General features: G+C 50.1%; 2 protein-coding genes across 5 annotated transcripts in view; one reads left to right on the forward strand and one right to left on the reverse strand.

The window, feature by feature from the left end:
• Window positions 1–693: 693 nt before the first annotated feature.
• LOC147631995 (uncharacterized) overlaps window positions 694–25476 on the forward strand; it is a 47367-nt gene continuing 22584 nt past the window's right edge. For all 4 annotated transcript variants that reach the window (XR_015267405.1, XR_015267404.1, XM_086808544.1 and 1 more), the window contains exons 1-2: window positions 694–1461; window positions 1555–1659. Coding sequence is in view for 2 of the 4 variants with exons in the window: in XM_086808544.1 (XP_086664670.1) it covers window positions 789–1461; window positions 1555–1659 (778 nt within the window). In the remaining 2 variants the exon portion in view is untranslated. The remainder of the gene's footprint in view (window positions 1462–1554; window positions 1660–25476) is intronic.
• On the reverse strand, window positions 4147–8092 carry LOC147631996 (uncharacterized). Its single transcript, XM_086808545.1, has 2 exons — window positions 7959–8092; window positions 4147–4892 (listed from the first exon to the last, which is right to left on the reverse strand). The coding sequence occupies exon 2, from the start codon at window positions 4880–4882 to the stop codon at window positions 4265–4267; it is 618 nt and encodes a 205-aa protein (XP_086664671.1). The 5' UTR covers window positions 4883–4892; window positions 7959–8092; the 3' UTR covers window positions 4147–4264.

Raw genomic sequence — 25476 nt, forward strand, 5'->3', positions numbered from 1 at the left:
AATTTGACCCTTTGTATTCCGGCTTCCATTCCTGCGTTTTGCTTCTTAATGTATTTTACATATGGCAACAATGCACGGGTTTGAGTACTAGTATAGATAATATAGAGAAGATGTATATTTTCCACAAACTAGAATGCTTGGGTAGCCTTATTTGCCTGTACAAGTGCACGAGTGTGTTCGAACAAACATGAAGTCCTAATTTTTGCAGCATGTCTTCTTCCTTAGGTGGATTTGCACAAATTCAATAGCGCCTCAGTCGCCCATTTAGCCTGCTGATGAGTCTGATAGGGAATCTGTAGCATTAGTTGCACAAATTCAACATTAGCATCATGCGAACGGAAAAACGTTCGTGGCCAGCGTTGTTTTTAGTGTTTAGCGTTGCCTCTATGTTTTTACCTTCGCAGCGTCTTTACCTAGTTATCCAGTTTTGGCGCTTTTTTACCTTGTTTGACTTTGGCGCTTTTTTTGGTTACCGCTTCTACGCTTTTTTGGCCCGACACTTTTTTGGTTGCCACTTGGCCTGCTTCGGTGCCTGCCACATGGCGTACCGGAGTGACTTGCTTTTGTGCAAGCTTCTTAGGCTAAAAGGGAAAAACTTAGAAATTAAGAGAAACTAGGAATTATATTATATTTATATTCAAATTTTCTTTTGGCCGATTAATATTAAGCGAAAATTTACTCTGCCAATGTATCCCTTCTTTAGTGTCAACTTTTCTGGCGTCTGTTTTTGGCAGTGTTTTCAAGTCTGCGATCCTGCAGTGAATTCTCTGCAGAGCAAGAGAGTGTGGATGCCAGGCTTGGATGTAAGGATCGAGGTAGCAGAAGACGGGGGCGAGGGCGAGGGCGAGGGCTGGCAGGAGAAAGAGCAGATAGTCGACAGGAGTATGGATAACAGAAGAGGCCCTCGCTTCGTAATCGACCCTAAGGTCCGCCAGGTAGGCTTCGTCACGCCAGGCTCTGAATCGGCAAACCCTAATCTTAACCCTTCTTCTGCGATCCCTTCAAACCCTAACCTTATTCCTAATTCTGACTCGCCCTCTCCTGTTATCATCCCTCCCCGCCTTCCGGATCCTCCTTCCAAAGCTTCGCCCCTCCCGGTCCCCTCGCCCCCCCCTCGCAAGCACCCCTCTGTGGAAGTACCCCTGCAGGGAAGCTACAACCCTGCAGACTCTGTCCTTGGCAACTCGCCTGTCTCGTCTCCCTTGAGCAATGGCAGATACACTGGCGTGCACTCTTCCGAGGGGCCCGACCTGTCGCCTACTTATGTTAGCAAGGTTAGCTCTGCAGTCGAGGGCCTGAGCTTGAAGGATGACCACATTGAATCACCTTCTACTAGTCGGTTTGCAGCAGCAGGAGAGTTTTCTTCATTCAAGCCGCAGCGGCCACCTCCTCCTCCTCCTAGGTTTTCTGCTTCTTTAGGAAGCTTGGCGCAGCCCCCTTCACAGACATTGCCTCCTGCAGGTATGCTTTAGAGTGTTTACTTCCTCGATCCAGTAGTGTAAAATTATTGAGAACCGGTGATTTCTTACTCATCTGAGAATCTTGCTTGGCCAGACGAGCAAGCTCCCTCTAAACCACTGAAAGAGAGGACTACAAAAGCTGAAAGGCGTGCGAAACAGGAGGCTGATCGTGAGGCGAAGCGGGCTGCACGAGAGAATGGTAATATTTGTTTTAACTTGCCGTTGTTTTTATCATGGACCAAAGATAAGCATCAGCTTCAGTTGTGGTCTGTATTATGGGCATTGGCATCTTGTTATGCTCTAGTGGATCATTGCAGGAGTTTATGACTGGCAAGGCAGGTGACAAGGCTTGTTACATTTGGCAGCCTCTTTCATGCTTTCATCAATATATCCATGTATCCGGGCATGGGGTTCATTATGTGAAAAAGAGCTAGGAGGGCCAAATAGGTACACTTCCTTCCATAAGGTCCTTCTGCCCAAACTAGCAGCAACAGCTTGTGAATCTGGTCCTATTAAGGTTCTTTATCTTGTTGCCCCTTCAGGAAATAGCTTTGAGAATAGCCTGCACGTGTCTTGCACAAGACATCCCCTCTGCTAAACTTGATGACGGGATTCCTAATTTAATCCTTGGATGACTGTCATCATCCCATCGTCCATCCTTGGATTCCCAAACCTATCATCCTTCCCTTCCTGGCAACCTTTTCCCTGAAAACATGGCCCGGTCTCTAAATCCACTCTAACTCTGATGAAGATCTATGCATCTTTTCCATTGTGTCCCCTCTCCCTTCATGCGTTGTCCCTGAACACCTTCTCTGGTCTTCTTTTTCTGAGTATTGAGTTTGGCACTCTCACTCTACTCCTTGGAGCAACTGTTGCTTGAAAGCCTTTCTTGCTGCGCCTCAAGAGGCACCCGACTCACAGGATTGCCATTCCCCTTGGATCTTGTGGAACACCACCAACCAACCTCTTGGGAATTTCTTTCATGTCTTGTGTTCCTTTCCTTGGGCCTCGTATGTGTGCACTTTCCTATACCTTGGATCTGTGCACCTTCATCTGGGACTGAATTAGTGTTTAGCCTTACTGAGCTTGATGCTTTGATACCAATGTCACATGCGGAAGCTTTGGAAGTCTTCTTTCGGCCCTAAACACCATCCTGAAACATGCTTGATGCAAAACACATACAAAAGATAGAGAGGAGAGAGATAGATAGTTGAGTATTCTGTTAACAGTCATCTCCTCTCTGGACAGTGAGGGTCTTTGTTGTGGGTGTGCCCGCCCAGGAGCCTTTTCTATTTTTTTTCCATTTTTCCATATTTCTCTCTATTTTTTTTGGGCGTGGGGGTTGTATTTCTCTAGCCAACTGCACTTGTTCTGTCTGACCAGATTTTTGTCTTGGCCGACTTGATTTTTTGCTGGCTGACGTGTGTTGAATTGATTATGCAAATGAATATCTTATGCTTTTATATGATGAAGGAATGTTGGTCGGCCAGTAGCTACTGTTGTCAGCCAGCTCTTGGACAAGAAACATTGCTAAAAAGCCTATTAAATGCCGTGCTTATTTCCTTGTTGGTCCAAACCTGTTGTTGCCTTCCTAATGCTTGGCCGATTGGCTGCCTAAGTCCCCTGTTGGCAGCTGACTGTTGTTGTGGCTGTCGAGTCCCCTGTTGGTAGCCGATTGCTGTTGTGGATGCTGTCAGAATACGCAGCGGAGATGATGACGAGATCTGGGAACACGAGCAAAAAACGCAGGCAGAAAAACAACACGAGAGAGATAGATGTAGGCGTGTAACTCTGCTCTGATATACACAAGAAGATCCCGAATATGATACAAATGTGGTATGGGGGCTGGGGTCCTATTTATATGCCCCCAGATAGGCAGTCGGCCTGTTGAAAAGACCTCCACGACTGTAGCATCAGTTGGCCAGCACTGAATGAAGCCCACGATTGTATATGCCCAGTCGGCCACCCAGCAGCACAGGGGTCCACGAGTGCTGTTGGGTCAGTTGGCCAGCTACTCAGTGCTCCTGCCAACTCAGAACTGCCTCCCAAGCCACAGAAAAAATAGGAAAAAAATAGGGAAAAAATGCGGGGAGTGAGGAAAAATGATAAAACACCTCATACGGGCGGGCACACCCACAACAAAGGCCATGGTGTATAAATCTAGACAGGAGATGACTTCTAACACCCCCTCTCAACCCCTGGCTGTGTAACCAACCACTGGGAGCTGGGGTGCCGCCTGAGCAAATCTTGAGATAGCGACTTCGTGAAGAGGTCCACCATACTGTCCTCCGTCGAACAGAACTCCAGCAAGATGTCATCAGCAATGATCTGTTCACGAACAAAGTGCCTCTGGATGACCATGGGTTCCGCCAGTGGAAGCCCAAACCTGCCATGCAACCTCTGCATCTTCACCACCTCACAAACAACATCACAAACAGCCCGGTACTCTGCCTCTGTTCTTGACAAGGCAAAAGATGACTGTCTCCAATTGCTCCGTAAAACTGTTCCTGGGCCTGAAGTAGATCCCCTCGTGTCCGGATCTCCTCCCCAAACTGAGTCACTCCAACCGTGGAGTCGGACTCCATCCAACAATCCCCCTCCTGTGTACAAGAGTCCCTGATCCTTCGCACGCCGCAGAAACTACAGGAAACGCAATCCTGCCTCCGAAAGAGTCATCCGCAACCATGAGCTCAGACGCCTCATCAGGAAGCGCACGTCCAATCTGGTGTCCATCAACCAGATCAATGAACCATACAGCTCCTAAGTCACAGAGACATCACACTGCTCACAAGGATCAACACCTGCTACGGTGCACAAACAAGTCCTGGAAACCTGATGAAACCTGTCAACCACCCCTCTGAATCCGAAACCACAAAGCCTGGAGAAACCACCTCCTTCTGCAAGTAAGCACCTACCACCTGCCTGGCTTTTCGAAAGGTCCCCGTGGAAAGAACATCCTCATCTACTGGAGGTTCTATGTCCCGAACACTACGAGACATCAGAGCATAAGTGACCTGTTCAGCTTCCTCTGACTGACGAACACAAGAACTACCAACATCAGTACTGGAAAGTTCCTGCCAACTGCTGCCATCTATTGGCAAGCTATCCACCACCTGGTCTCGGAAAGCTCGCACCTGCAGCGTATCCACACTTAAGTGGCCATTACCAGACTGCCACTCATCACAAACCTGAGGACCTGGGAGAGAGAGTGCTGAAAGCCTGTAAACTCCATTCTCCACTCCGCCTTCCCAAACCACTTGGCCTGTTGCTTTGTCTCGGAGAGCAACAAAATGCTCATCAAACTCCACCCGTACGCCAGTCTTGCAAACCTGATGCACTGACAACAGATGAAAACCAAGTGCCGGAACATACAACACCTGGGAGGAATGCTTCCCCCCTCTGCCATCGGGAACTATCTCCATCCTGCCCTCACTGTGAACTGGGATAGTGGACGTATCCCCAGTAAGAATATGACCAGAAAGCCTGCAGAGATCCTGTAAACCGGAACGGGAAGGAGTCATGTGCCTGGAGAAGCACCATTATCGAGAATCCACTCCCGAGTATCCGTTGCGGAGAGTCCTCCAATCTCCTCCCTGCCTAAAGAAAATGAAGCATTGGTGTCCATCACCTCTAGGTGCACAAAAGCCGGAGTCTTCATGATTGCTGCTGAGGAATCTTCACCCTTCTCGGTCTTCCGCTTGGGACACTGCCTCCAGTAGTGGCCTTTCTCGCCACAATCATTACAGGTCCTCTCTGCCTTTAGTTTCTCGCGGTCAACGTCGGACTTCTTCTCAGAAGACTTCTCCGATGAAGCCTTCCCTTTGCCCGAGTTACGGCCTTTCGACCGTTGGCCAGTTAAGGCCTCCGAACCTCCACCCTGAGGAGGGTTCGTGAATCGTTCCTCCTGGTCCAGGACCATGGGCACAAGCTCCTCGTATGTGATGGTGCTGAGCCTGCCCCCACTGGTAATCAAAGAGGAGTAAAATGCTGAGTACGAAGAGGGCAAATGTGACAGCAACGTGATGGCCATGTCCTCTGACGATATCTCCTTCCCAGCCTGAAGAACTTCCTGCTGAAGGGCCTGCAGCTTGTTAATATGCTCCCGCATCGTCGACGACTTTGCAGGGCTCATAACCCCCATCTGTACCTTCAAGGAAATCCTCTTCATGGGCGATACCCTGTTGTAAAGTGAGGCCGAATGCTGCCATATACCTCTGGCCAGCGTCATGTGCTTTACATGATTGATTACCTGTGGTGTGCAGTTGAGGAAAATAAATGAACGGACCCTGGCATTGACACGATCCCACATCTGTGTCTGGGCCTCTCGGTCCTTTCGGATCGACGGTAACTCCCCTTCCTCTACTTCCGGCCGTGGAACACCAACGACGACGAAATCGGCGAGGTCGTAAGACTCCAGAACAGATTCCATCACCACCTTCCATATGCCGTAGTTGCTCCCGTCCAACTGACGGTCCATCGGGAATGTGGGGAGTGTCGGGATCTTCAAATGTCTCTCGGCCATCTCAAACAGATCTGCCATAACGGGGATGTACTCTGAAAAGGGTGGGTGGGTGGGAACAAAGAAGAACTAAAACCTGCAAGTGGCTGTCCAGCAAATCAGCCCGCCTTCCTCTTGCTTCTCCTCTTCCCAAACAGTCCAAAACAGTCCACCAATCAGCCACAAAACAGTCCCCCTCTTGCTCACACAAATCCCAAGACCTATCTAGAGCCTAGGGCTTTGATACCATGTCAGAATACGCAACAGAGATGATGACCAGATCTGTGAACACAAGAGCAAAAAACGCAAGCAGAAAAACAGCACAAGAGAGAGATAGATGTAGGCGTGTTAACTCTGCTCTGATATACACAAGAAGATCCCGAATATGATACAAATGTGGTATGGGGGCTGGGGGCCTATTTATATCCCCCCAGATAGGCAGTCGGCCTGCTGAAAAGACCTCCACAACTGTAGCATCAGTCGGCCAGCACTGAATGAAGCCGACGACTGTATATGCCCAGTCGGCTAGCAGCACAGGGGTCCACGACTGCTGTTGGGTCAGTCGGCCAGCTACTCAGTGCTCTTGCCAACTCAGAACTGCCTCCCAAGCCACAGAAAAAATAGGAAAAGAATAGGGGAAAAATGCGGGGAGTGAGGAAAGATGATAAAACACCTCATACGGGCGGGCACACCCACAACAAAGGCCCTGGTGTATAAATCTAGACAGGAGATGACTTCTAACACCCCCTCTCAACTCCTGGCTGTGTAACCAACCACTGGGAGCTGGGGTGCCGCCTGAGCAAATCCTGAGATAGCGACTTCGTGAAGAGGTCCACCGTACTGTCCTCCGTCGAACAGAACTCCAGCAAGATGTCATCAGCAACGATTTGTTCACGAACAAAGTGCCTCTGGATGACCATGGGTTCCGCCAGTGGAAGCCCAAACCTGCCATGCAACCTCTGCATCTTCACCACCTCACAAACAGCATCACAAACAGCCCGGTACTTTGCCTTTGTTCTTGACAAGGCAAAAGATGACTGTCTCCAACTGCTCCGTAAAATTGTTCCTGGGCCTGAAGTAGATCCCCTCGTGTCCGGATCTCCTCCCCAAACTGAGTCACTCCAACCGTGGAGTCGGACTCCATCCAACAATCCCCCTCCTGTGTACAAGAGTCCCTGATCCTTCGCACGCCGCAGAAACTACAGGAAACGCAATCCTGCCTCCGAAAGAGTCATCCGCAACCATGAGCTCAGACGCCTCATCAGGAAGCTCACGTCCAATCTGGTGTCCATCAACCAGATCAATGAACCATACAGCTCCTGAGTCACAGAGACATCACATTGCTCACAAGGATCAACACCTGCTACGGTGCACAAACAAGTCCTGGAAACCTGATGAAACCTGTCAACCACCCCCTCTGAATCCGGAACCACAAAGCCTGGAGAAACCACCTCCTTCTGCAAGTAAGCACCTGCCACCTGCCTGGCTTTTCGAAAGGTCCCCGTGGAAAGAACATCCTCATCTACTGGAGGTTCTATGTCCCGAACACTACGAGACATCAGAGCATAAGTGACCTGTTCAGCTTCCTCTGACTGACGAACACAAGAACTACCAACATCAGTACTGGAAAGTTCCTGCCAACTGCTGCCATCTATTGGCAAGCTATCCACCACCTGGTCTCGGAAAGCTCGCACGTGCAGCGTATCCACACTTAAGTGGCCATTACCAGACTGCCACTCATCACAAACCTGAGGACCTGGGAGAGAGAGTGCTGAAAGCCTGTAAACTCCATTCTCCACTCCGCCTTCCCAAACCACTTGGCCTGTTGCTTTGTCCCGGAGAGCAACAAAATGCTCATCAAACTCCACCCGTACGCCAGTCTTGCAAACCTGATGCACTGACAACAGATGAAAACCAAGTGCCGGAACATACAACACCTGGGAGGAATGCTTCCCCCCTCTGCCATCGGGAACTATCTCCATGCTGCCCTCACTGTGAACTGGGATAGTGGACGTATCCCTAGTAAGAATATGACCAGAAAGCCTGCAGAGATCCTGTAAACCGGAACGGGAAGGAGTCATGTGCCTGGAAGCACCACTATCGAGAATCCACTCCCGAGTATCCGTTGCGGAGAGTCCTCCAATCTCCTCCCTGCCTAAAGAAAATGAAGCATTGGTGTCCATCACCTCTAGGTGCACAAAAGCCGGAGTCTTCATGATTGCTGCTGAGGAATCTTCACCCTTCTCGGTCTTCCGCTTGGGACACTGCCTCCAGTAGTGGCCTTTCTCGCCACAATCATTACAGGTCCTCTCTGCCTTTAGTTTCTCGCGGTCAACGTCGGACTTCTTCTCAGAAGACTTCTCCGATGAAGCCTTCCCTTTGCCCGAGTTACGGCCTTTCGACCATTGGCCAGTTAAGGCCTCCGAACCTCCACCCTGAGGAGGGTTCGTGAATCGTTCCTCCTGGTCCAGGACCATGGGCACAAGCTGCTCGTATGTGATGGTGCTGAGCCTGCCACTGGTAATCAAAGAGGAGTAAAATGCTGAGTACGAAGAGGGCAAATGTGACAGCAACGTGATGGCCATGTCCTCTGACGATATCTCCTTCCCAGCCTGAAGAACTTCCTGTTGAAGGGCCTGCAGCTTGTTAATATGCTCCCGCATTGTCGACGACTTTGCAGGGCTCATAACCCGCATCTGTACTTCCAAGGAAATCCTCTTCATGGGCGATACCCTGTTGTAAAGTGAGGCCGAATGCTGCCATATACCTCGGGCCAGCGTCATGTGCTTTACATGATTGATTACCTGTGGTGTGCAGTTGAGGAAAATAAATGAACGGACCCTGGCATTGACACGATCCCACATCTGTGTCTGGGCCTCTCGGTCCTTTCGGATCGACGGTAACTCCCCTTCCTCTACTTCCGGCCGTGGAACACCGACGACGATGAAATCGGCGAGGTCGTAAGACTCCAGAACAGATTCCATCACCACCTTCCATATGCCGTAGTTGCTCCCGTCCAACTGACGGTCCATCGGGAATGTGGGGAGTGTCGGGATCTTCAAATGTCTCTCGGCCATCTCAAACAGATCTGCCATAGCGGGGATGTACTCTGAAAAGGGTGGGTGGGTGGGAACAAAGAAGAACTAAAACCTGCAAGTGGCTGTCCAGCAAATCAGCCCGCCTTCCTCTTGCTTCTCCTCTTCCTGAACAGTCCAAAACAGTCCACCAATCAGCCACAAAACAGTCCCCCTCTTGCTCACACAAATCCCAAGACCTATCTAGAGCCTAGGGCTCTGATACCATGTCAGAATACGCAGCGGAGATGATGACCAGATGTGCGAACACGAGCAAAAAACGCAAGCAGAAAAACAGCACAAGAGAGAGATAGATGTAGGCGTGTTAACTCTGCTCTGATATACACAAGAAGATCCCGAATATGATACAAATGTGGTATGGGGACTGGGGGCCTATTTATATCCCCCCAGATAGGCAATCGGCCTGCTGAAAAGACCTCCACGACTGTAGCATCAGTCGGCCAGCACTGAATGAAGCCCACGACTGTATATGCCTAGTCGGCTAGCAGCACAGGGGTCCACGACTGCTGTTGGGTTAGTCGGCCAGCTACTCAGTGCTCCTGCCAACTCAGAACTGCCTCCCAAGCCACAGAAAAAATAGGAAAAAAATAGGGGAAAAATGCGGGGAGTGAGGAAAAATGATAAAACACCTCATACGGGTGGGCACACCCACAACAAAGGCCTTGGTGTATAAATCTAGACAGGAGATGACTTCTAACACCCCCTCTCAACTCCTGGCTGTGTAACCAACCACTGGGAGCTGGGGTGCCGCTTGAGCAAATCCTGAGATAGCGACTTCGTGAAGAGGTCCACCGTACTGTCCTCCGTCGAACAGAACTCCAGCAAGATGTCATTAGCAACGATCTGTTCACGAACAAAGTGCCTCTGGATGACCATGGGTTCCGCGAGTGGAAGCCCAAACCTGCCATGCAACCTCTGCATCTTCACCACCTCACAAACAGCATCACAAACAGCCCGGTACTCTGCCTCTGTTCTTGACAAGGCAAAAGATGACTGTCTCCAATTGCTCCGTAAAACTGTTCCTGGGCCTGAAGTAGATCCCCTCGTGTCCGGATCTCCTCCCCAAACTGAGTCACTCCAACTGTGGAGTCGGACTCCGTCCAACAATCCCCCTCCTGTGTACAAGAGTCCCTGATCCTTCGCACGCTGCAGAAACTACAGGAAACGCAATCCTGCCTCCGAAAGAGTCATCCGCAACCATGAGCTCAGACGCCTCATCAGGAAGCTCACGTGCAATCTGGTGTCCATCAACCAGATCAATGAACCATACAGCTCCTGAGTCACAGAAACATCACACTGCTCACAAGGATCAACACTTGCTACGGTGCACAAACAAGTCCTGGAAACCTGATGAAACCTGTCAACCACCCCCTCTGAATCCGGAACCACAAAGCCTGGAGAAACCACCTCCTTCTGCAAGTAAGCACCTACCACCGGCTTTTCGAAAGGTCCCCGTGGAAAGAACATCCTCATCTACTGGAGGTTCTATGTCCCGAACACTACGAGACATCAGAGCATAAGTGACCTGTTCAGCTTCCTCTGACTGACGAACACAAGAACTACCAACATCAGTACTGGAAAGTTCCTGCCAACTGCTGCCATCTATTGGCAAGCTATCCACCACCTGGTCTCGGAAAGCTCGCACCTGCAGCGTATCCACACTTAAGTGGCCATTACCAGACTGCCACTCATCACAAACCTGAGGACTTGGGAGAGAGAGTGCTGAAAGCCTGTAAACTCCATTCTCCACTCCGCCTTCCCAAACCACTTGGCCTGTTGCTTTGTCCCGGAGAGCAACAAAATGCTCATCAAACTCCACCCGTACGCCAGTCTTGCAAACCTGATGCACTGACAACAGATGAAAACCAAGTGCCGGAACATACAACACCTGGGAGGAATGCTTCCCCCCTCTGCCATCGGGAACTATCTCCATCCTGCCCTCACTGTGAACTGGGATAGTGGACGTATCCCCAGCAAGAATATGACCAGAAAGCCTGCAGAGATCCTGTAAACCGGAACGGGAAGGAGTCATGTGCCTGGAAGCACCACTATCGAGAATCCACTCCCGAGTATCCGTTGCGGAGAGTCCTCCAACCTCCTCCCTGCCTAAAGAAAATGAAGCATTGGTGTCCATCACCTCTAGGTGCACAAAAGCCGGAGTCTTCATGATTGCTGCTGAGGAATCTTCACCCTTCTTGGTCTTTTGCTTGGGACACTGCCTCCAGTAGTGGCCTTTCTCGCCACAATCATTACAGGTCCTCTCTGTCTTTAGTTTCTCGCGGTCAACGTCGGACTTCTTCTCAGAAGACTTCTCCGATGAAGCCTTCCCTTTGCCCGAGTTACGGCCTTTCGACCGTTGGCCAGTTAAGGCCTCCGAACCTCCACCCTGAGGAGGGTTCGTGCATCGTTCCTCCTGGTCCAGGACCATGGGCACAAGCTCCTCGTATGTGATGGTGCTGAGCCTGCCACTGGTAATCAAAGAGGAGTAAAATGCTGAGTACGAAGAGGGCAAATGTGACAGCAACGTGATGGCCATGTCCTTTGACGATATCTCCTTCCCAGCCTGAAGAACTTCCTGCTGAAGGGCCTGCAGCTTGTTAATATGCTCCCGCATCGTCGACGACTTTGCAGGGCTCATAACCCGCATCTGTACTTCCAAGGAAATCCTCTTCATGGGCGATACCCTGTTGTAAAGTGAGGCCAAATGCTGCCATATACCTCTGGCCAGCGTCATGTGCTTTACATGATTGATTACCTGTGGTGTGCAGTTGAGGAAAATAAATGAACGGACCCTGGCATTGACACGATCCCACATCTGTGTCTGGGCCTCTCGGTCCTTTCGGATCGACGGTAACTCCCCTTCCTCTACTTCCGGCCGTGGAACACCAACGACGACGAAATCGGCGAGGTCGTAAGACTCCAGAACAGATTCCATCACCACCTTCCATATGCCGTAGTTGCTCCCGTCCAACTGACGGTCCATCGGGAATGTGGGGAGTGTCGGGATCTTCAAATGTCTCTCGGCCATCTCAAACAGATCTGCCATAACGGGGATGTACTCTGAAAAGGGTGGGTGGGTGGGAACAAAGAAGAACTAAAACCTGCAAGTGGCTGTCCAGCAAATCAGCCCGCCTTCCTCTTGCTTCTCCTCTTCCTGAACAGTCCAAAACAGTCCACCAATCAGCCACAAAACAGTCCCCCTCTTGCTCACACAAATCCCAAGACCTATCTAGAGCCTAGGGCTCTGATACCATGTCAGAATACGCAGCGGAGATGATGACCAGATCTGCGAACACGAGCAAAAAACGCAGGCAGAAAAACAGCACAAGAGAGAGATAGATGTAGGTGTGTTAACTCTGCTCTGATATACACAAGAAGATCCCGAATATGATACAAATGTGGTATGGGGGCTGGGGGCCTATTTATATCCCCCCAGATAGGCAGTCGGCCTGCTGAAAAGACCTCCACGACTGTAGCATCAGATGGCCAGCACTGAATGAAGCCCACGACTGTATATGCCTAGTCGGCTAGCAGCACAGGGGTCCACGACCGCTGTTGGGTCAGTCGGCCAGCTACTCAGTGCTCTTGCCAACTCAGAACTGCCTCCCAAGCCACAGAAAAAATAGGAAAAGAATAGGGGAAAAATGCGGGGAGTGAGGAAAGATGATAAAACACCTCATACGGGCGGGCACACCCACAACAAAGGCCCTGGTGTATAAATCTAGACAGGAGATGACTTCTAACAGATGCCGACTAGGTACTTATGTTGCTCCATGATGTTGGTGATGGTGCTGGTGCTGGTGTTGATCAAGGATAATGCTGTTTGTGTTGGAGATTAGTCATAGTACGGGTATGCATGTGACATCCCCTCCTGATAAACTTGATGACGGGGAGGACACTCTGTCATCCTTCCTTCCTAGACTATTGACTTTGACCCTCTACTTTAACTTTGACTCTGACTTTGACATTGACTTTGACACTTTATCTGAACACCTTTCACTTTTGATCACCACTTCCAAGTCTTGCTGCACGTGTTCCACTGCTATCCCCATGCTTGCTATCCCTTTCCCTTAACACAAATGCGGGTCACTTGCGGGAATTGATCATGCCTGTTGATAGGGCTTTGGAATTGATCTAAGATGTATTGGTTCTGAGTACATACCCCCAAAGAATGCTTTCCTCTAGCTTCTCCCATAGTGGTTGAGTACTTTATGTACGGTGCGGTACGGTACGTGTGCTGTACGAGTACGTAAAGTACGCATCAACATAAGTACTTGATGCGTACTTTACGTACGTTGAACCTCATATTTGGTACAAAGTGTCAGAATACGCAGCGGAGATGATGACCAAATCTGGGAACACGAGCAAAAAACGCAGGCAGAAAAACAGCACAAGAGAGAGAGAGATGTAGGCGTGTAACTCTGCTCTATATACACAAGAAGATCCCGAGATATGATACAAATGAGGTATGGGGGCTGAGGACCTATATATACCTCCCTGGGAGGGCAGTCGGCCAGCACTAAAGTGCCCACGATTGAAGACAGAGGTCCCACGACTGCATAAATGCAGTTGACCAGCAACCTGGTGCCCACGACTGATGAAAACCAGTCGGCCAGCAGCAAGAGTGCCCAAAATTGATAAACACCCAGTCGGCCAGCACTGTACTGCTCTTGGCACCCTTCCCACTGCCCAGGCCTCAGAAAAAATGGGAAAAATAGGGGAAAAATGCGGAGAGTGGGGAAAAATGGGAAAACACCTCATAAGGGCGGGCACACCCACAACAAAGGCCCTGGTGTATAAAACTAGACAGGAGATGACTTCTAACACCCCCTCTCAGCTCCTGGCTGTGAAACTAACCACAGGGAGCTGGGTTGCCGCTCGAGCAAGTCCTGAGAGAGCGACTTCGTGAAGAGGTCCACCGTACTGTCCTCCGTCGAACAGAACTCTAGCAAGATGTCATCAGCAACGATCTGTTCGCGAACAAAGTGCCTCTGGATGACCATGGGTTCCTCCAGTGGACGCCCAAACCTGCAATGTAACCTCTTGCTGCTCTGTAAAACTGCTCCTGGGCCTGAAGTAGATCTCCTCGTGTCCGGATCTCCTCCCTAAACCGAGTCACTCCAACCGTGGAGTCGGACTCCATCCAACAATCCCCCTCTTGTGTACAAGAGTCCATGATCCTTCGCATGCCGCAGAAACCACAGGAAACGCAATCCTGCCTCCCAAAGAGACATCTGCAACCATGAGCTCAACCGCCTCATCAGGAAGCTCCCGTCCAATCTGGTGTCCATCAACCAGATCAATGAACCATACAGCTTCTGAGTCAAAGAGACATCATACTGCTCACAAGGATCAACACCTGTTACGGTGCACAAACAAGTCCTGGAAACCTGATGAAACCTGTCAACCACCCCCTCTGAATCCGGAACCACAAAGCCTGGAGAAACCACCTCCTTCTGCAAGTAAGCACCTGCCACCTGCCTGGCTTTCCGAAAGGTCCCCGTGGAAAGAACATCTTCAACTACTGGAAGTTCTATGTCCCGAACACGACGAGACATCAGAGCATAAGTGACCTGTTCAGCTTCCTTTGACTCACGAACACACGAACTACCAACCTCAGTACTGGAAAGTTCCTGCCAACTGCTGCCATCTACTGGTATGCTATCCACCATCTGGTCTCGGAAAGCCTGTACCTGCAGCGTATCCACACTTGAGTAGCCATTACCAGACTGCCACTTATCACAATCCTGAGGACCTGGGAGAGAGAGTGCTGAAAGCCTGTAAACTCCATTCTCCACTCCACCTTCCCAAACCACTTGGCCGGTTGCTTTGTCCCGGAGAGCAACAAAATGCTCATCAAACTCCACCCGTACGCCAGTCTTGCAAACCTGATGCACTGACAACAGATGAAAACCAAGTGCCGGAACATACAACACCTAGGAGGAATGCTTCCCCCCTCTGCCATCGGGAACTATCTCCATCCTGCCCTCACTGTGAACTGGGATAGTGGACGTATCCCCAGTAAGAATATGACCAGAAAGCCTGCAGAGATCGTGTAAACCGGAACGGGAAGGAGTCGTGCCTGGAAGCACCACTATCGAGAATCCACTCCCGAGTATCCATTGCGGAGAGTCCTCCAATCTCCTCCCTGCCTGAAGAAAATGAAGCATCGGTGTCCATCACCTCCAGGTGCACAAAAGCCGGAGTCTTCATGATTGCTGCTGAGGAGTCTTCACCCTTCTCGGTCTTCCGCTTGGGACACTGCCTCCAGTAGTGGCCTTTCTCGCCGCAATCATTACAGGTCCTCTCTGCCTTCAGTTTCTCGCGGTCAACGTCGGACTTCTTCTCAGAAGACTTCTCCGTTGAAGCCTTCCCTTTGCCCGAGTTACGGCCTTTCGACCGTTGGCCAGTAAAGGCCTCCGAACCTCCACCCTGAGGAGGGTTCGTGAATCGTTCCTCTTGGTCCAAGACCATGGGCACAAGCTCCTCCCACGTGATGGTGCTGAGCCTGCCAACTGGTAATCAAAGAGGAGTAAAATGCTGAGTACGAAGAGGGCAAATGTGACAGCAACGTGATGGCCATGTCCTCTGACGATATCTCCTTCCCAGCCTGAAGAACTTCCTGTTGAAGAGCCTGCAGCTTGTTAATATGCTCCCGCATCGTCGACGACTTTGCAGGGCTCATAACCCGCATCTGTACTTCCAAGGAAATCCTCTTCATGAGCGATACCCTGTTGTAAAGTGAGGCCAAATGCTGCCAAATACCTCTGGCCAGCGTCATGTGCTTTACATGATTGATTACCTGTGGTGTGCAGTTGAGGAAAATAAACGAACGGACCCTGGCGTTGACACGATCCCACATCTGTGTCTGGGCCTCCCGGTCCTTTCGGGTTGACGGTAACTCCCCTTCCTCTACTTCCGGCCGTGGAACACCAACGAAGACGAAATCAGCGAGATCGTAAGACTCCAGAACAGATTCCATCATCACCTTCCATATGCCGTAGTTGCTCCCGTCCAACTGACGGTCCATCGGGAACGTGGGGAGTGTCGGGATCTTCACATGTCTCTCGGCCATCTCAAACAGATCTGCCATAGCGGGGATGTACTCTGAAAAGGGTGGGTGGGTGGCAACAAAGAAGAAATAAAACCTGCAAGTGGCTGTCCAGCAAATCAGCCCGCCTTCCTCTTGCTTCTCCTCTTCCCGATCAGCCCAAAACAGTCCACCAATCAGTCACAAAACAGTCCCCCTCTTGCTCACACAAATCCCAAGACCTATCTAGAGCCTAGGCTTTGATACCATGTCAGAATACGCAGCGGAGATGATGACCAAATCTGGGAACACAAGAGCAAAAAACGCAGGCAGAAAAACAGCACAAGAGAGAGAGAGATGTAGGCGTGTAACTCTGCTCTATATACACAAGAAGATCCCGAGATATGATACAAATGAGGTATGGGGGCTGAGGACCTATATATACCTCCCTGGGAGGGCAGTCGGCCAGCACTAAAGTGCCCACGACTGAAGACAGAGGTCCCACGACTGCATAAATGCAGTCGACTAGCAACCTGGTGCCCACGACTGATGAAAACCAGTCAGCCAGCAGCAAGAGTGCCCAAAACTGATAAACACCCAGTCGGCCAGCAGTGTACTGCTCTTGTCACCCTCTGGCAGCCCTCCCAAGCCTCAGAAAAAGGGAAAAATGCGGTGAGTGGGGAAAAATGGGAAAACACCTCATAAGGGCGGGCACACCCACAACAAAGGCCCTGGTGTATAAAACTAGACAGGAGATGACTTCTAACACAAAGACCTTATCCGTACGAGGTATGGTACGTATGGAGTGGTACGGAAAGTATTGAAGGTATACATCGGATGAGTACGGGTACGGAATGCAACTATGGCTTCTCCTATTGCAAACCACTCCATTTGCTACCGTGCTGCATTCTTTTGATGGATCTGTGTACCTCCTTGGGACTTGCTTAGTGATTGAGCCTAAATGCTCTGATACCAATGTTGCATGCGCGGAAGCCTTGCTGGACTTATCCATAGCCCTAAGCTTGATGAAGAACAAGGTACTGAATAAACATGATTAAGAGATAGGAGAGAGAAGAAGAGAGAGATGGTGTCAGGTTTCCTTATTTATATGGTACAAAAAGGTGACATGAGAGTCTGTACATAATCTAGGCCCTTGGTCTCCCCCTAGGGGTGACCTGTGGCCCGACTTCCACAATGATGAATGACTTAAACTGCTGAATGTGCTGAGTTAATTATGCAAATGAATGTCTTATGCTTTTATATGATGTAGGGATGCTTGTTGGCCAGCCGTTGCTGCTGCCGGCCAGCTCTTGGACAAGAAATATTGCTAAAAAGCCTATTAAATGCTGCGCTTATTTCCTTGCTGGTCCAAACCTGGTGTCACCTCCCTAATGCTTGGTCGACTAGCTGCCTAAGTCCCTTGCTGGCAGCTCACTGCTGTTGTGGCTGCCGACTGGGTACTTATTACTCCTCCATGATGCTGATGCTGATGATGCTCTAAATGCTGTCCTAATCATGGATTATGCTGTTCATGCTGGAGATTAGCCATGGCATAGGCGTGCACGTGACAATGTGAGACTCTTCTTTGGCCCTGCTGGTTTCAACTCCTTGCCTTCAACAATTTTCCACAGCTTGTAGGCAACAAGTTGACTCCGGATCTTTACTTTCCATGATGGATAGTTGGATCCATTCAACTTGCTTAGCTTTGAGAACCCAATAGGTAGTAGAGATGCCATGCCTCAAACCTAAACCAACACTTATGCCAAAAACCTTAACCAATAGTGCAAGAATCCTTGTATTTGCATCCAAAACCATAGTCATACGGGACGGGAAATGGGCACGGGGAACGGGGACGGAAAAGGTTGAGAATGGCCATTCCCTGTTACTGTAGAGTGACATGGGATGGGAATGGGAACGGGCAGATGCTGCCATCCCCAACATTCCCGAGTCTAAAAATGCCCATTCCCTGTGACTATGTCCAAAACACCACTTGCATAGCAGAAAAAACAGCTTACGCCCTATGCGTTTGAACTGAAAACAGTCCTCTCGGCAACTTGGCTGCACCACTCTTGTGTTTTGCTGAAGATGGGTTGAATAATGTTTCCTCCCTCCACGAGTTGAAGAACCAGCAGCGAATTTGCTTTTTTCACTAGACCCTTTCTTCAAATGACGAGTGGCAGCAGCAGCAGAAGCTCTTGCGTTTTCACCTCTACGTGATGAAGATCAGCATTTTCAGTAGATCGCCACTCAAGGAGATGAAAAACAGCATATGCCTTTGCGTTTTCAGTCCCACATGATGAAAGAATAGTAGCACACAACTTCACCCGGGCTCCCTATGGCTGTGCGCACAGTCAACTCTGCTATGGCAACAAAAACACAATTCCAACAAGATGCCAACAGCAGCAAACCTCGAAAGAACTGGCGTGAATGGTAGTAGGACTGCACACACAGAGGTCCATGCGCGTTTGCAGTAGCACGAGATGAATAGGAGTCAATTCTTCACATTAAAGAGCAGTAACCGTCGGAGTGCACAACGGAAATATGAGACAAATGAAGTAGAGAGCAAACGCAGAAAACAGAGAGAAGTTGTATAAACTCTGCTCTATACACAAGATCTGGTACAATATGATAAAATGGAGTGTGGAGAGGGCAGGGCCCAAAACAGGCCAACAGCACATAAAAAACCCACGACTGAGAAATCACCCAGTTGGCCAGTATATAAGGAGTCGGCCAGCACTGCACCAAGAGGCAAACCTAGTTAGCCAGTAGTACAACAGCCGACAGCACAAAAACAGCCCTCCCACATCCAGCAAAACTGGGGAAACACCATGGAAAGTGGGGAAAAATGGAGATACACCTTATTGGGTGGGCACACCCACAACAAAGGCCCTAGTGTGTAATGTACAGATAGGAGATGAGTGCTAACACCCTCTCTCAGCTCCTGGATGTGGAACCAACCCCAGTGAGCTGGAGTGCTGCCGGAGCATAGCCTGAGGTAGAGACTTCATGAAGAGGTCTGCTGCATTGTCCTCCGTCGAACGAAACTCTAGCAAGATGTCATCAGTAAAAAACTTCTCATGAACAAAGTGACTCTGGATGACCATGTTAGAAGTCATCTCCTGTCTATTTGTATACACCAGGGCCTCTGTTGTGGGTGTGCCCGCCCGTATATCATTTTTCCACACTCCTCGTATTTTTTCCTATTTTTCCCATTTTTTTCTAGTGGCTGGAGGGCTGCCAGTTGATGCCAGGAGCACTCTGAAGCTGGCCGACTGCATCTGTATCAGTCGTGGGCTGTAGGAGTGCTGGCCGACTTGTTCTGTCCAGGCGTGGGGCATCTGTTGCTGGCCGACTACTATTTACAGCAGTCGTGGACATTATCTCAGTCGTGGGCACCATCTGAGGCTAGCCGACTGCTCATGTGGGATTGTATATATTGCCCCTCATCCTCCTCCACTTTCTCATTCAGTATTTCCGGGATCTTGTGTATAGAGAAGAGTTTACACACATCTCTCTGTGTTTCTTGTGCTGATTATTTTCTGCAGTCTACTTGCTCTTGTCTACCCAAGTTTGGATATCATTTCCGCTGCATATTCTGACATGGTATCAGAGCCCTAGGCTCTAGGAGATCTTGGGCGTTTTTCTGAGCAAGAGGGGGAGCAACAGGTTGCTGATCGGTGGACTGTTTCGGGCTGAACGGGAAGTGAAGGTGCAAGAGGAAGGCGGGCAAAGGGGCTGGACAGCCACTTGCATATTTTCTGATTTTCAGATTTTTCCCACCCACCCACCCTTTCAGGTTACTCTCCGAGATGGCGGATTTACTCGAGATGGCAGAGAAGCATGTGAAGATTCCGACTCTCCCCACGTTCCCAGTGGATCGGCAGTTGGACGGGTCCAATTATGGCATCTGGAAGGTCATGATGGAGTCAGTTCTGGAGTCATATGATCTTGCTGATTTTATTATCAAAGGGGTGCCAAGGCCGGAAGCTGAGGAAGGGGAGTTATTATCGACGAGGAAGGACCGAGAGGCACAGGCACAAATGTGGGACCGTGTCAACGCCAGGGTCCGGTCGTTTATATTCCTCAATTGCACATCACAGGTGATCAACCATGTGAAGCACATGACGCTGGCGAGAGGCATATGGGAGCACTTGGCTTCTTTGTACAACAGGGTGTCACCCATGAAGCGGATATCCTTGGAAGTGCAGATGCGGGTTATGAACCCTGCAAAGTCTTCGACGATGCGGGAACACATTAACAAGCTGCAGGCCCTTCAGCAGGAAGTCCTTCAAGCTGGGAAAGAGATATCATCCGAAGATATGGCCATCACGTTACTTTCCCACTTGCCTGGTCAGTATTCCGCTTTCTATTCCTCGTTGATCACGAGTGGCAGGCTCAGCACCATTACTTGGGAGGAGCTTGTGCCAATGGTCCTGGACCAGGAGGAACGTTTCACGAACCCTCCTCACGGTGGAGGTTCGGAGGCCTTAACTGGCCAACAGTCGAAAGGCCGTAATACCAACAAGGGCAAAGGGAAGGCTTCACCAGATAAGTCTTCCGAGAAGAAGCCTGATCCAGAACGAGAGAAGCTGAAGGCCAAAAGATCGTGTAATGATTGTGGCGAGAAAGGCCACTACTGGAGGAAGTGCCCCAAGCGGACAGGGAAGAGTGCTGATTCCTCAGCCTCAGCTGCGAAGACTCCGGCATTTGTGCACTTGGAGATGGTGGACTCCGATGATTCATCGTCTTCGAGCGAGGAGGCAATTGGCTTCACCGCAAAGGATACCTGGGAATGGATTCTCGACAGTGGTGCTTTCAGGCACATGACTCCATCCCGTGACTTCTTCCTGGATCTGAAACGGCAGTCAGGTCGTATTTTTATTGGCGATAACTCCACTATTCCGATACATAGTGAGGGCCGGATGGAGATTATTCCCGACGGCAAGGGGGGCAAGCATGCTTCCCGTGTTCTTTATGTCCCTGCTCTGGGCTTTCATCTTTTGTCAGTGCATGAGGTATGCAAGACTGGCTTTCGGGTGGAATTTGAGGAGCATTCAGTTGCTCTAAGGGACCGTGAGACAGGCAAAGTTGTTTGGGAAGGCGGTGTGGAGAACGGCATCTACAAGCTCTTTGCACTCTCCTCACTGACAGGCTCTCAGGTCGGAGATTTGTGGCACTTTCGTTTTGGCCACTTAAATGTGGATGCTTTGCGGCGCGCCTTCCGGGACCAGATAGTGGTTGGCTTGCCAAATGTTGGTAGTAGGCAAGGACGCTGCAGTTCTTGCATACGTGGTAAGCAGCACAGGGAATCCTTTCCGAAGCAGGCTTCCAGGCGGGCTTCGAAACCTTTGGAGTTGATTCACACTGACTTGTGTGGACCACAACAGATACCATCCTTGGGAGGATCTCTCTACTTCATGCTGCTTGTTGATGATTGTACCAGATTCACGTGGGTCTACTTTCTTTCACAGAAGGACCAGGCTTTTGCTCGGTTCAAGGATTGGCACGTGATGGTGGAGAAAGAGTCTGGATTTCAGGTTAAGACTCTCAGGGCTGACAAAGGAGGTGAATTCTCCTCGACTATATTTTTCCGGTTTTGTGCAGATCATGGCATCAAGAGGGAATTGGCCAATACAGGATCGCCTTCGGAGAATGGAGTTGTTGAATGTAAGAACAGGACTGTGGTGGAGATGGCGAGGACCATGCTGGAGCATCGAGATCTTCCTCGTCCACTTTGGGGTGAGGCTGTGGCAACAGCTGTCCATACCATTAACCGCTCTCCGACGACTTCTGTACCCCATATGACTCCATTTGAAGCATATTTTGGCAGGAAACCCGATGTCTCACACTTCCGTGTCTTTGGGAGTGACGCGTATGTACATATTCCGAAGAAGCAGAGGGGGAAGCTTGACTCCAAGTCCCGCAAGCTGGTATTTGTGGGGTATAACTCTCTTTCCAAGGGATACAGGTTGTATGATCCAGAGAGGAACGAGATTGTTGTCAGCTGGGATGTGGTCTTTGACGAGCATGTTCCAGCATCCACTGTCGAGGAGCCGCCACTTCTTGGAGATCCAGAGTCTGATGATGATTCCCAGTCTACCACTCCAGTTGATCCACCTCAGTCATCACAGGAGGTTGAGCCCGCAGCTGGAGTTGAGCCCCCGCGATCACAGGAGGCTCCACGATCTGTTCGAGTACCTAGGTGGTTGTTAGACACCCTTCGTAAGTCAGGTGTCACGGAGCTACCCTCCGAGTGGACCACAAAGGACGGCCCTCGAAGATCACATCGAGTTCGAGATAAAAGCAACACGGCGGAGCTTCTTCAGGTGAACTATGCTCTTATGTCTCGTATCATGCGGGATAAAGAGCCCACTTCCGTAAAGGAAGCCCTTTCACAGGATACTTGGAGGGAAGCCATGCAGGTGGAACTTGACGCCATCGAGAAGAACAACACTTGGGAGTTGGTACCGAGGCCGTCGAAGCGGTCAGTCATTGGTGTCAAACGGGTCTTTAAGACCAAGTACGCGGCTGATGGGTCGGTGGACAAACACAAAGCCAGGCTCGTGGCTAAGGGTTATGCTCAGCGGCCAGGCATCGACTACGAGGATACCTTTGCACCGACAGCGCGGATGACCACGATTCGGACCGTTCTTGCCCTTGCTTCTTCTCAGAGGTGGCCCGTGTACCAGATGGATGTAAAATCGGCGTTCCTTAATGGTGACCTGCAGGAGGAGGTGTACGTTGAGCAGCCTCCAGGCTTTATTGTTCCAGGATTGGAAGGGATGGTTTACAGGTTACGTAAGGCCTTGTATGGTCTTAAGCAGGCTCCGAGGGCTTGGAATCAGAAGATTGATTCCTTCTTTATTTGGACTGGATTCCAGAGATCGGTTGCAGATCCGAACCTGTATCTCTTTCGGGAACGCGGCATGGTCACACTCATCATCCTTTATGTGGATGATCTCATTCTCACCGGCGGTCATGTGGAGCACATTGGAGTGACGAAGGCTGCCTTGTCAAAGGAGTTTGAGATGACCGACTTAGGCTTACTCCACTTCTTCTTGGGATTGGAGATCTGGCAGACCCAGAGGGGGTTTTTCGTCTCTCAGCAGCGGTATGTTCATGAGTTGCTTGAGGCCTTTGGGATGGAGAACTGCAAGCCTATTACTTCGCCGATGGGCCCGAACACAAAGTTAACTGTTACAGATCCTTGTGAGCCAGTTGATGCCTCGCAGTATCGGAAGTTGGTTGGTTCATTGATCTGGTTGCTTAACACCAGATTGGACTTGAGCTTCTCCGTGGGGCTGTTGAGCTCTTTTATGCAGACGCCATTGAAGACTCATTGGGACGCAGGATTGCGGATCTTGCGGTATCTGCAGAGTACGAAGGATCTGGGACTCTTTTACACAGGAGGGAATGGAGTCAAGCTCCAAGGTTGGAGTGACTCAGATTGGGGAGGAGATCCAGACACGAGGAGATCTACTTCAGGATACACTTTTACCCTCGGCTCAGGAGCGGTTTCTTGGAGCAGCAAGAAGCAGCCAACTATTGCCCTTTCTTCGCCAGAGGCAGAGTATCGGGCTGCTTGTGGTGCTGCTTGTGAGGTTGTATGGCTGCGGAGGCTGCTAGGCGAGATGGGGTTTCCACAGAGGGAGCCCACAGTCATCCAGTGTGATAACCAGAGTTGTATAGCTATTGCTCGGAACCCGGTTTTCCATGCCGGGACCAAGCATATAGAGATACAGTATCACTTTGTTCGTGAGAAGATCTTGGCGGGTGACATCTTGCTACTTTATTGTTCGACGGAGGACAATGCGGCGGACCTCTTCACGAAGTCTCTACCTCAGGCTACGCTCAGGCGGCACTCCAGCTCCCTGGGGTTGGTTACACAGCCAGGAGCTGAGAGGGGGTGTTAGAAGTCATCTCCTGTCTATTTGTATACACCAGGGCCTCTGTTGTGGGTGTGCTCGCCCGTATATCATTTTTCCACACTCCCCGTATTTTTTCCTATTTTTCCCATTTTTTTCTAGTGGCTGGAGGGCTGCCAGTTGAGGAGCACTCTGAAGCTGGCCGACTGCATCTGTATCAGTCGTGGGCTGTAGGAGTGCTGGCCGACTTGTTCTGTCCAGGCGTGGGGCATCTGTTGCTGGCCGACTGCTATTTACAGCAGTCGTGGACATTATCTGAGTCGTGGGCACCATCTGAGGCTGGCCGATTGCTCATGTGGGATTGTATATATTGCCCCTCATCCTCCTCCACTTTCTCATTCAGTATTTCCGGGATCTTGTGTATAGAGAAGAGTTTACACACATCTCTCTGTGTTTCTTGTGCTGATTATTTTCTGCAGTCTACTTGCTCTTGTCTACCCAAGTTTGGATATCATTTCCGTTGCATATTCTGACAGACCATGGGTTCCTCTTGTGGAATCCCAATCTCGCCAAGTAACCTCTACAACACCACCACCTCGCAAGTAGCACCACAAGTAGCCCGGTACTCTGCCTTTGTAGACGACAAGCCAATAGTTGGCTGCCTCTTGCTGCTCCATGATATAGCTCCTGAGCCAAGGGTAAATCTGTAGCCTGATGTAGATCTCCTCGTGTCTAAATCTCCTCGCCAATCTGAGTCACTCCAACCTTGAAGTTTGACTCGTTCCGTCGTTCCCCCTCTAGTGTCATAGAAGAGTCCAAGATCCTTCGTACCTTGCAGATACCGCAAGATCCACAATCCTGCGTCCCAATGAGTCTTCAAAGGCGTTTGCATGAATGAGCTCAACAGCCCCACCGGGAAGGTCAAGTCCAATCTGGTGTTCAGCAACCAAATCAATGAACCAAACCACTTTCGAATCTCGATACAAGGAGGCATCAACCTGCTCACAAGGATCATCAACTGTAACTTTGGTATGCCAAGTCTTGGGAACCTGGTGAAGACCATACAAGGCCTTCCGAAACTTGTAAACCACCCCCTCTGAACCCGGAACCTCAAAGCCTAGAGGTTGCTCAATAGATACCTCCTCCTGCAAGTCACCATCTGCCACTTGCATGGCTTTCCTACAAGTCCCCTGGGAAAGAGCTATTAGCACATTCATCCCCAGTTTGTGCTCATCTCTGGAGTCCCCTTTGGGTCCCTTTTCATGGCCCTTGGTTGTGGGCTGGCCACCCTATTTTTATGTATTTTTCTGGCATTTTTCCCAGGTCAGGTGCTTTATACCCAGTCAGCCAACTACATGGTGTCCAGTCGGCCAGCATTAGGTGTCCAGTCGGAAAGCCCTACTTAGGTGGGCTTGCCTCTTTCATTTCTCATAGTCTAGTCTTTCTTTTGCTTCCCTCACTTATGAGACTATTTATGTCTCTTGCTTGGGACTGTTTTAGTGTAGTATATTCAGCATAGTTGCTTCAT

The sequence above is a fragment of the Cibotium barometz genome, chromosome 14 (genome assembly GCF_041138505.1).
Source record: "Cibotium barometz isolate CiBa-2024 chromosome 14, ASM4113850v1, whole genome shotgun sequence".
Classification (NCBI taxonomy): Eukaryota; Viridiplantae; Streptophyta; class Polypodiopsida; order Cyatheales; family Cibotiaceae; genus Cibotium; species Cibotium barometz.